This window comes from Hippoglossus stenolepis, chromosome 13, assembly GCF_022539355.2.
Source record: "Hippoglossus stenolepis isolate QCI-W04-F060 chromosome 13, HSTE1.2, whole genome shotgun sequence".
Taxonomy (NCBI): Eukaryota; Metazoa; Chordata; class Actinopteri; order Pleuronectiformes; family Pleuronectidae; genus Hippoglossus; species Hippoglossus stenolepis.
Genome location: NC_061495.1, coordinates 21,992,037 through 22,004,513, shown reverse-complemented (window position 1 = coordinate 22,004,513; position 12,477 = coordinate 21,992,037). Strand labels below are relative to the sequence as shown.

Sequence of the window (12,477 nt, the reverse complement as noted above, 5' to 3'; positions counted from 1 at the left end):
TCTTTGCTGTTTGCTGGCTATATTATTATTATTTGTTCGCTAACTTTAGGAAAAAGGCAGTAATTTACAATGAAGGCCACTTTTTTTCGTTTTTTATTTCATGTCTCTATCTGCTTCAGGATGAGAAATTAAAGTTTCAGAAAATTCTCAGGTTTTAGGTGGTTGTTTCAAAGAATGCTTAGGATTTAGAGGGTGTTTTTATTCAGCGCCTTCGGGTCTTAATGTGTTAACATCCATCCTATATACGCTTGTCCTTTGTGGAGCCAATCCCAGCTGACGTTAGGTGAGAGGCAGGTTACACCCTGGACAGGTTGCCAGTCTGTCACAGGCCTGACATGTAGAGACAAACAACCATTCATGCTCACATTCACACCTACGGGCAATCAATCCAGCCGGCAGAGCTTTGGATTGTGGGAGAAAAACAAGTGTACCCAGGTGAGAACATGAAAACTCAGAGGTTAGAGCCACGGACCTCTGGATAAAGACGGACAACATGACAGGGAAGTGAAGCCAAAACATCTTGATTGACCCCTGGTGGCCGGCTGCAGTGTAGGTCAAAAACCCCAGCTCTCCCATGTTAGTGGATGGGGCATGGAGCAAAATAAAAAAATCTAAGCACATGCCAAATATATATAAATTAATTTTAGGTCGTACTTATCCCACAGATATACAATCATGTGTTCATTCCCCTGGTTGCTTTGCTTTTAAATCTTTTTTTGATTTATCTTAAAAAATGGGTGACACATTGTCCATCTTTATATAAAGGCTATGGTTAGCCCACCCTGGTGCCAGATGCCGTAGGTGTCCAATGGGGCAAAAGTTGAGCAATCGACCCTTTCATCAACCACCACCTTCTGCTTCGCCACATTATCCATTCAAATAAATTCGTTTTTCTAGCTCGCCATTGGACAAGTGCGTGTATTGGCAGGAACTTGCCTTTAGCCAGGATATTTTTGCTTCATTTTTGCACAAGGGGGGAAGTGGAGACGCGTTATTCATCTTCATTTACACACAAACCCAAAATGTTCTCGCTGTGAGGTGACAATGCCAATCGTAGTTTCACCCCCAGGACTCATTTTAATCACAATAATAAGTCCCCTTTCTTTGCTGTACAATACTTTTCTGTTTTGCACCTTTCAGACACAGCACCACATGTACAAAAACATTTTCTGGTCTGCTGCCTCTTTTGTGATTGTTCACTGGTATCTGCTGGTGCACCAGGTGGGTGGTGCGTGGCCAAAGCATTAAGAAACACTGAGCATTGTCTCTACTCACCATCTCTTCTGTTGAGTTTGGCATTGTACGCAGCATATCTGACTGACGACTGAGAGGAGCTCTGAAAGGATGAATGGGGCAACGCTGATACCAGAGGACCGATGCAGTTATCTGGAAGAAAACAAAAAGAAAGCACACACCATTCAGAAACCCTTAACTTTGAAACATTTATTGTTGCATTTGTATTTCACATGCAGATCTGATTATGATAAAGATGGTTCTGAAGGGCTCTCGCTGCCTGTCATGCTTGGGTATTTTCAGCCGATGGTAAATAATAGAAAAATGCATCCTGGGAGAAGTTGAACGTGCTGATGCGAAGTGCACCTTTACCTGTCGGTGGCGGAGTTTCGAAGCAAAGAACTGAGGGAAAATAAATAACAGGGCAGCCTCACTTATCCAGTTCTCAGATGCCTCAAACAGTCTATTAACCCGTGCACTGACCCCTGAAAACCACACACAAAACGCTATGACTCCTTTTGTGAGCATGTGTGTGTTCGTTTTAATCCTGCACTCTGAGATTACATCACGTCCAACAGGCAGGAGCAGATTAAGACTCCAGTGATCTAAAGCTGTCAGCCTCATCTTCCTCTGACCAAACCCGCCCGCCATAAAAGCGGCGAGTCGCACAACAACATCCTCTTTGCTTTTTGGCTTCACATGAGTGCAGAGCTGCATTACGGCCTCTATCTGGGAACGTAATGAAAACTGGCACCAGCCTGATTACAATTATCCCTGCTCCCTCTCCATCAGCGTGTAGTTCACTCTTTCGAGTGTCAGAGGCTTTTTTTTTATTTTTTAGATGCCACTCCAGTTTGAGTTCAGACGGATTCTGAGCACATCTGGAGTGGAAATTGGCCATCCATCTGGCCGACAAGAGCACAGCAGAACTGACAGCGTGAGCTCGTTTTCCTTTTGGGCGTCCCTGTGAATTTCAGCTGACCTGATTTGACTGCTCTCAGATCGCTTGCCAAGAGATTCTTCTAATCCTGATTTCAAGTGTGACTAAAGTGGATCAAGCTGTTTTGTCCAAGACTCAAATTATGGCTGAGCTGCAATGCAGTTGCAGATGTTCTTTGGGGAAATGAGAACATTGGCATGGCGTCTTAACGCGCCACGACAAGCACTGGAGTCATTATGCAAGCGCAGCACTTTTAATCTGTCAAAAGTCTCTCCGATTCTACTTCTGATCCTTAAAGGAGACCTCTCGCTCCTCTCATCTCCCTTCCAATCTGTATCCATCCTCTCTTGAACGATTCATCTGCGGTTGAAGAGCTGACAAACCCTCTCTGATATAAGCCCACACCTACAAAGCGTGTTCAATTGCTTCGCTCCTCCATTCCATCTACACTTGACACGAACATACACTACAAATGAGACCTTGACAGCATAAAGAGGGCTAAACAAACCAACAATATTTTGATGGTGTAACACATGTTCTCAAATTGACAGGTGAGCCTCAATTCGCTGGGCGTGTGCGTGCAGAGAAAGTTTCTCAACGTATAGAGTGTGGTTCTTGCAGGCCCTGTTGTTGTTGTTGTTTACAGACTCGGAGCGGAGCTAAATGCCTGGCTGTCAGTCAGCGAAGACTTGGATGGATGGAGGCTCATTTGTCTGCAAGTCTCAGGGGATTGAAACTCCAAAGGAACCCAGACGTAAATCTCAACGCACGCACATAACCGCTGGCTGAGTGGGAACACTTAATCTCCCTTAAATCAAACATAAAGTACATCGTAGCTGTACACCCCACTGCTAGGAACCAGGTTTTTCTCGGCCGACAGAAGGACAGCACAGAAGTGACATGTTGACTATTCTCTCATCGCATTAAAAAATCAACAACCAGAGTCAACACTGTTTGTCAGTTGCATCATTATCACCATCTGACAACACGACCCTCTTAATGAAAATGTAACCCAGATAAGAGTGAGAGGTAAAATTGCAGGGGGACAATTTTACGGACATTTGGTTTTCAATTGAAACGGTGCAAGTGGGACACGCTCGAATTCACAAACTACCGTGCCTATTTACCATTATGAAAGACAGTGGGCCTTATTTGCTAACAGTGCGTACGCATAGATCTGTGCTTTAACCGTGCGTATGAATGTTTGACGCACGAATCTGGGATTCATCAATATGTGCGTACCTAAATTTGAGGAGGAACTGCAGGAGGAACCTTTCTGTTACAGGAGTGTGTGTGTGTGTGTGTGTGTGTGTGTGTGTGTGTGTGTGAGTGTGTGAGTGTGTGAGTGTGTTCGTCTCTGTCCCTATTCACGCAAACTGATAATCACAGTTATACCATGCCATAAAATCCGGGTGAAATGTCAGGATTGACAGCTGAGACTGACTTGTGATTGGTCATTGGGACCGCGATACCACCATGATCACTACTACACCGACTTTGGCACCAAATGATGTCACAAACGCCAGATGGAGTGGAGGGGCCTTGTGCATCTCTATCTACAGTCTTTTCTTTTTAAGTATTTGAATTCTTTGGCTCAGAGGAGCGACAGTACATCAGACTTGCTTACACAGACAGTTATTGCTGGACGGATCAAGTCTACAGTACGTTGGCGATGGTCTTTTCTTAGGATTTATTGGAAATATTGCGAGTCTCATCCTTTAATACTTTTTTTCTCCAATATCCTTGTACTGTCCACTGTCCTTTCATTTTAAAATTAATAGACGCTCTCTTCTTACCATTCACTCCCCAATGAATGACTGCAAACATGCTGAGATTCAGGGTGAGCTTTCATTCTGCTCTTCAGTCTGTAAGATGTTCATCCTTATCAAATAAAAAACAGCGACACGCGGAATGAAAACTTGTTTCATCTTTTGATTTCACCGACATCACGTATCTGAGAGACACAAATGCCGTCTGGCCACAGGTTTCATTTTAAGGTGGTATAAGACGAGATCCTTGAATCCTTCCCTGTCAGCTATTCAGTGTTTGAGAGTGGAATCGACTCAGTCTGTACATGCAGTCGCTTTTTCCATTGCTCGCCTCTCTGCTCATTAGCGAGCGCCTTTACACAAGTGTACGAAACAGAGGCTCCTGCACAAAGAAATCAATTATCACAACAAAGTGCCTTTTGTACCACACATCGGGCCGGGTATTTTAAGCTCCAGCAGCGGAGGCATCGTCGCACCTGAAGCTGACTACACACGTCCAAGCCAAGTAAACATGGCTCGCCAGATACGAGGGAGCCTGAGCTTCCTCTAGGATATCGAGTCTCAGGAAATGTACTAACAGTTGAATATGAAAAAATGCCAACGGGATTTCATAAAAATAGAACACGCGATGGAGGTAGAGAAACAGGGAGAGCGGATCGGAGCAGGCTTCTCAGTCTGGTCTGATCCTCTACAGCGGGTGGATCAAACCTGTATGATGAAAAACAACTCACAGGATGGCTTTGAGGAGAAGTCGGTATGACTGAACTATTTACATTTCAGAGGGACCCATTGAACTTTTTATTCCATTATAAATTACTGATTATTTTGTAGAAAAAAATATATAAATATGGAATGTAGAAAATACCTCATACATACTTTTTCCAGTTGAAAAATATATCTATATGAATTGAATGCATCTTGATCAATAAAATACAAAGAATATTGTTAAACTTGTATCCATTTTGACCAAATGCAACTTAAACATTCTGTTTACTCATTACTCTGTATAAAAGCAGTGCAATATTATAATATATTAATTATTATATAGCTGTGGGAGCCCTTCTACATCTATAACTACACCTCACTTATTATACACTCTATTGAATTATGAATAGATGAATGTGCCTGGTAATGGTGAACCTTTTACAATGTCCTATTTATACTTTTACTTTAGTAAAGGGTTTAAAAGCTTATTCCATCGCTTTCAACAACTCTTAAATAAAAGACAAACAGGTGTTTATATAGGTCAGGATATAAAAGTGATGTTTTTTTTCGCAAATTGGTTTCAATATTCTTGCAGGGTTATAGGGTTTAAATATTTTATTTACCTCTACTTGTTAATATTTCAAAGAACGGAAAAGTCAAAGAAATAAAATTTAAATTGCATGTCTCTGAAAATGGATCTTTGAAAGCTCGAACATGTCCGTCCTGAAAGAGCGTTCGCCTTCTGCCCAGGAAACTTCTTACAGAGTGAAGTCAGCAGGAAGTTAAAGGAATGAACATGATGGGTTTTCACTGAATGGTTTCTGTTTGTTTGTGGAGGAGGATAAAGCAACTGTCTTTAGATAAATTACAACAGTGCGAACAAGGACACAATAGAACAGATTTTAAGGGGACACTGGTTATAAAAGCTGCATTGAATAAAATTGAATGAAAAAAAACAACAACAAAAACAATATGGGATGAATCATTGTTGCCTGTTTGAAATGGCTCCAAAAAACCTCAAAGTCTTCATTTGCATAGCTTTGAAATAGTTTCTGTTCTGTACATTGAAAACAAATAAAGCAATTTATCAAAGTTGTCGTGTGTTTATTTGTCGTGATCGACTATTTTGACTGATTGTGTCATAAACTCAGAACAAGGTCCACAGGCCGAGAGAGAGAGAGAGAGAGAGAGAGAGAGAGAGAGAGAGAGAGAGAGAGAGAGAGAGAGAGGAACAAGAACCGTGTTACTTTGAAGTTGATCTGAATTGAACTTTGCGAGATGCAGCACTCATTGACATTTGAATGACTCAAGAGATGATCATCAATTCATTAAATTTGATTCTTATTCAATTCCCGTTCTCTATAAGAAATGATCTGTCCATTGCAATTTTTAAAACCAGGTTAAAAACATTTTAAATAAGTGCTTCTTACTAAGCTATTTTACAGCGTCACACCATCGTTGTATTTCATTCTATCTTTATTTTATTACTCGACACAATTCAATCTATTTCATTTGTATTATTTTTCTCTTTGAATTTATTTTCAAAAACAGATTCAACCTTTCAATTTCTTTTACATCTTTAACGACTAGTTTAAATCTGTTTAAAACTGTGCTTTCATTTCTCCTTGTGGTTTTGAATGTGTCTGTTCAGCACCTTGATTCTACCTCTGTGATGTATGTCAAAATAAAAACAACATAGATGATATAACCTTCTGATATAAAACCACTGGAACCATATACGCATAGCATCTACATGACAGTGATAAACGCACATGAGCAAAGGCAGACTGTTGGAGTTCAGTCAACACAGACCACAGCATCAATAATATCAAAGGTTAGAGTGATAGTATCCGGTAACAGAGCGGCCTCAGACCCCTGTGTGGCACCGATAAAGCTTCATATGATACCTCACAGGGCCTGACGGGCTTTGGAGCTCAGTGACCTCTGCTCAGCGGCAGCCCGCGCGGAGCTGAGGTATTGGCTGACAATTAGCACCAAACGCCGGCTGAATTCAAGGAAGCACACATCAATACAAATGATTGAGAAACACTGGATACTGTAGCACTTCATTTCTCTGAACACTGCATATAATCTGAAGGGACCCGCCGCCGAGGCATTTACAGGCAGCCTGCAGGATGTTTCACTGGGCTATCGACAGCTACACATCTCATCTGCCAGACATTAATTATTCAGTCCTCATCAGGAATGGAGTGAAACAGGATTTGTGTTAATTTTCTGATGGCTTATGGGATTACTGGCAGCATTTGACACTACAGCTTGATAAAGATAAGGTAATAAGGAGGAAATATGTTGTAGTAATGAGCATCAATGAGTAATTACTATTATGTAATAACTATCATGGACTGTCATCTCGGTAAAATCATTGATAAGACCTGGAAACTTAAGTGATAACAGATAGTTTAATATCTTTATTTATGTAGGAAAAGGCAGCTAATTTTTAAACAGATTATTTAAAAATAGAACCTCAGGTTGTAAATGTTTATGAATTGTATTTGTTGGCCACTTCATCACCATATTGTATTTACATGTGTTGAGATCAGATAGGTAAAGAGGATTATCCAGATCTGCACCAAATTCCACCTGTTTCTAGAAATTACAGCTCGACACATGCCTATATTTTGACTTCTGTATTTATATGCAGACTTTTTAAGTCTTATTGACGACTCTAAGCTCTTAAAGCTCACGTCACATTCACTCATTCATGCACACATTCAGAAATTGTCTGCAGAGGCATCAGGGGAAATTTGGGGTTTAGTATCTTGCTCAAGAATAATTCTGCCTTTGATCCAGGGATTGAAAAAATGTAAGCATCCGCCACCTTAATTTAACCCACTCCTCCTTTTAGCAAGTTTCAACAGAATCGCAAAGATTTGTATTTTTTGCATAGTCCTGCAAACAGACGGACAAAGAACAATGAAAAGTAGAATGGATGTCTCCTTAACATGTCAGATGTTTTCACTAAGATCCATGATCCATCTCACAATGTTTTTAAAAAAAAATTTCCTGTATGTGCCACTTTATCCGGATCCGCCCCAAAATTTAACACCTTCTTCCCTGACCCACACAACATCCTTCCACCAAGTTTCATGGAAATCCCTCTTGTAGTTTTTGTGTAATCTGATAACAAACAAGCACATTTCTATGAAAACAAAACGATAGGGTCCTCGCACCATCAGTGCTCGGGGCCTAATGACCTCCTTCATGGAGGTTACAAAAAGGTACTTCAAGATCAATTGTATAAAATTAAAACCAAGCCTTTTTAATGAAGGCTTATTAACAGAGGTTGCTCTTCCAATACTGTATCTAATGAGAGTTTGCTTCAAATGTTTGGTGAATAACGACGAGAAGCTTTTTGCAGTGTGCATGTGGCGCGTTCAGCGACCTCAGCCGGCGGTTCGAAACAGTATTAGGTGGAAGAAGAGTTGATCAATCATGAAGAGCATGAAGACAGATTTGAAAGCACAGCATACCTACAAATAAATATCCAACATTGATTTATTATTCTGACTATGGTGGAGACGAGTGAGAAAGAAATCTATAGAGAGAGTCGTTCACATTGAGTTGTATCGGGAAAGAAGAGGCTCTTTTAAATACCAGATGTGTCTCGGAGGAAATGGTTCACGGTGGAGGGTAATTTCCCAGCAGCGCTTTACATTCGCATTTCGAGGGCAGTCATTCATACAAGACACATTTATAGATAGGATGCCTGTGTCACTGGGCTGCCCCGAGTCTCTTCTGAAATATTTACTGCTCCAGAGCTGCGGCAACAGGCGGAATGAGCCCAACAGCGACACACAGTAAAACCATATTTACGCACTGTGAGAAAACACACCGCTGTCACATCTGGTGACAAATCCTTGGTTCCGGCATTCAACGTGTTATTGGCTGATTAAAACATCCTTAAGTGGCTACTTCCTGATGCCCAGGGTTTTTGTGGATGGGTAGAGGCTAAGAAAAGAAGCCAATCACAATCTGATCCTAGAGAGTAACTGTGTTCTGACACCCTGGTTGGAGAAATAAAAATGAATTTCCTAATGCAGCATTCACGTCACATCAATTAAACCGTGATTATGAGCAACCAAGTGGGAGAAAGTGTTCACATTAGCCTCGGGCTTGTAATTCCGCGGCGGAGATATCTGGAGTTTCTGACGCTGACGATATCTCCAGCTGCAGACATGTCAACAAACAGCTGGCACGAATGTGGCTGTGCATGCAATACCACTGGCAGTTACATCAAAAATAAAATTCAAGATTCTTTATTGTCATTGAACCGCTGCAGGCAGCAACACAACGGAAACGCGGCGGCACTCCCTGAGATTTAGAAGACGGTTTAAAAATATTGGGAAAAGTAAATAGAGAGAATACTACACAAACAGAAATATACCAGTGCAATTTATGGATATATTAATATTTAAAAGGAAATATGAACATTTATAAAATTATTCAGTGTGACATAGTGTGGTAATGAACAATAGATAATCATTGGCTAAGAAACCAATACTAGCATCCAATATTAACAGCAATACAAAATTATTCAGCTATTTTTACAGGATATTTACTATGTACAGTTTGTTTATTCCACTGGATAATGAACTGCCACACAAACAGAACTTAAACAAAAGAAGCTAATTCTCGTTGTAGATGGTTAGCACTAATTAGGTGCGTTTTCATCCCGTTCTGTCAATACTGTGTGAATGCAGCTGTAACAGAGCCGTCTACCTTCCTCCCTTATTAGCAAAGAGCTGCTCATTCGTTGGTTTTCTGTGGCTAACATGACAAACAGGTGGGAGATCAGCAGCAGATAACGCAAACACTTTGAGGAGCCATAATTAAAACCTTGCCATCGTTGGGTCTGTCTGCTCTTTGGTGTTTGTGCCAAGCTGAAGATTGTTCATGAGGTAAAATAAGCATCTCTCTGAACAAACACTTCTGCAGCTCAAACAACTCCGGCGGAGATACATCTTCTCTCCAGTGGATTCAGTTTCCGGAGCTGCGTGCTACCCGTTAAAACTTTCATTTGTGTCATGTCAATAATTGAATCCTTCATAGATTTGAATCAGCCCCTTCAGTATTGGATCAGGCTCAGGAAGAACGCAGTGGGTCTGTTACGTCCGACCGAGGGGACACCTGAGCACAACATAAAAATGGCCATGGATGTCCAGAGAATTTGCAGTCCGACAAAAAGTGTTTCTATGAAAACCTGAGTAAAAGGGGTTTCTGGGCGAGTACAGCCAAAACAACCAACAACAAAAATCGCTACGAAACCTGGAGGCACAGTCGGGTTTGGAGTTTGGGAAGAGGAGAAGCGAAAGACATTTTTAAAGTTGAAGCCATATCAGTCTCAGCTCAGAAGACTAAAGTTGTTATTTCAACGTTAAGTTAAAATTTTTAAGTATCGGATTGTGATTGTGGCCAATAACTCAACGCTTGTCCTCAGGAAATACACTGAACTAAACTGAAATGCATCGATTTCTGAAGCGTTCATATTTAGACCAGTGAACAGCCCACGGGTGTTTGGTTTTTATGTTCTCTCTGCTGCAGTGTGCTGCTTTTATTAGAGACGCTGCTGTACGTGTTATAAAAGTGGCTCTTTTCTGTTTTCTAAATTAAACACTGCATCGTAGTCACACTGCATCGAGAGCCGCTTCATTTTCTCCGAATGCTGATCCTGTGAAAAAAAGCACCCCCTGATTTTTTGGTCGTTTTTTTTCTGTTCCATTTGAAAACAACATAATCAATATCAAATCACCGAGTGTGAAAATCCAGACCCGTGCCTGCTCCTCAGATAATCACACAGTGTAATTACAATAATAACCTGTGATATACAGAATGTGAGATCCAGCCTGCAACAAGCAGACCTCTGCAGTTTTTTTTTTCTCCTTCTGATTTAAAGCCGAGTTTGTTCATTCTGGAGCCTGAATGTTCAAACAGGGTCTTTCTGTTTTTTGTTGGTCTCATTTTTCATCACTGTACCCGTCCCTCGCTGATTATTTCATCCATCTTATTGGCACAGTCGATAGAAAGTGGGTGTTGATAATCCTTTCAAACCCTCTGCCAGTAACACAGAAAATAAATAGAGGATGAAACTTTCAGACTCCACGGCTATTTGGAGCATATTCATTGCACTCTATAGATTGGGAATCGGTGCAGCGTCGCTGTGTGACCAATGCAGCTGGAAATGGAAAGGCCTTCACTGGCGCCATATTCATCACAATAGATTTTGTCTGCTCCCGAGAGATCAGGCAGAAATTATTCCTCCAAATAGTCTTATATCATGTATCCATTGTATTTTCCTCTGACTCGTTACGATCAACAAGCATCTTTTTTTCTCCCTGTGCACTGAGCCTGCAGCTGACGTCGGTATAAAGCCTCTGAAGGCTAAATTCTTCATGTCAAAATATGTTTAGAAATTATTATAATGGTCTCTTCATTCCATGTATCTCTGAAGGACATCAATAATAATGGAAATGTACTGTATATTAGAGAGACATGTTTATCAGGTATTGAATTGACTGACTGATTGGCTCAATCTTGGAGGCCATCGTCCATCTTCTGTTGGTGAATTAGCCTCTGGGGACAACAACCAATATTTTGGGGCTTCCTTTGAAGATGGTGGATATACTGTATCTTCTGTTCACCGTTTATAGTCTGACTTGTTTCTTAAATCACAGGAAACACCAACAGTGATACTTTTTGTTAATGTTTTAGGTCCAGACAACGTTTTGGCATCATCTCCACCAACAACTATACGCATATGAATGCAGATATGTTAAAAAGCAGATAGCCGATTCCTTCAAAGAGCCAAAATGTTCGGCTTCTTTAGCTCTCCACATAATATATCAAGATACTGATAATTATCAGGATGAATGTCACATTATTATTTCTTTTATGTTTTAAAACTGACTTCTGCTCCTGAGTAACGGTTGCAGAAATGATATCACGGTAATTATTGATATTGTTTTATTTCCCATCTATATATCAATGCAGATAAATGAAAAAGCTAATGCATTTCGGTCAATTTGTTTCAACACTTTTGCTCTCAGCACCAATCAAACCCTCCTCAAACGTGATTGGTCAAACTGAAAAAAGGAAACCAGACGTTTACGGTCCTAAGATCCTGTTCTGCAGAATCTCTACATCGAGATTAGGATTATATTAAATCAGAGAATCCTACCTAATCCTTATATTGTTATAATGCATCTTTTAAACATTATGATACACATGTCGTGATACTATACTGACAGTACAAGTGGAGTGAATCACTTTACCACCAACATTCCATGCTCTCAGTCAATGCATAAAAAACCCTGAAACGACAGAGTGAAGACAGCAGCATCCGTCTGTGTATCACGGCAAAGAAAATCCAAGATAAGAAGGAACAAACTGATCTCAGGGAGGTAAAACTCAAACTGCGACTCTCTCCACTTCATGTCTCCGCAGAGCTGCAGTCACTCAGAGATCATGCACGGAGCACAGAAATGCTGCATTTGCTCCTTTTAACCAAAAATCTGTAAACACAGAGTCATTTGCAGCGGTGCTGCTTTATGCATCGTCAGCTTTGAAAATTAATTAATTGTGATGTTACCTGGTCGGTTTTTCACATGAAATAATCCCAGAACAAAACCAAAGAGAATTCAGGCAATAGTGATGCTGGTAAAACATGAACATACTGTATATATTTACATAGAGTACTAGTTCTACTGCAGTTAGTTTCAGTTTTAGATGAATTTTGAGAGTACATAATTTCAGTTGACAGACAAAACTGCAACATAACAAATTAAAATAAAGGATGAATAGATTTAATGCCGA

General features: G+C 40.6%; 1 protein-coding gene across 1 annotated transcript in view; it reads right to left on the bottom strand.

Annotated features, from left to right (window-relative positions):
• Positions 1 to 12,477, bottom strand: part of LOC118120519 (contactin-associated protein-like 5) — a 95,998-nt gene that overhangs the window by 75,452 nt on the left and 8,069 nt on the right. The window contains exon 2 of the mRNA XM_035175552.2: positions 1,276 to 1,386. Within this exon, the coding sequence (XP_035031443.2) occupies positions 1,276 to 1,386 (111 nt within the window). The remainder of the gene's footprint in view (positions 1 to 1,275; positions 1,387 to 12,477) is intronic.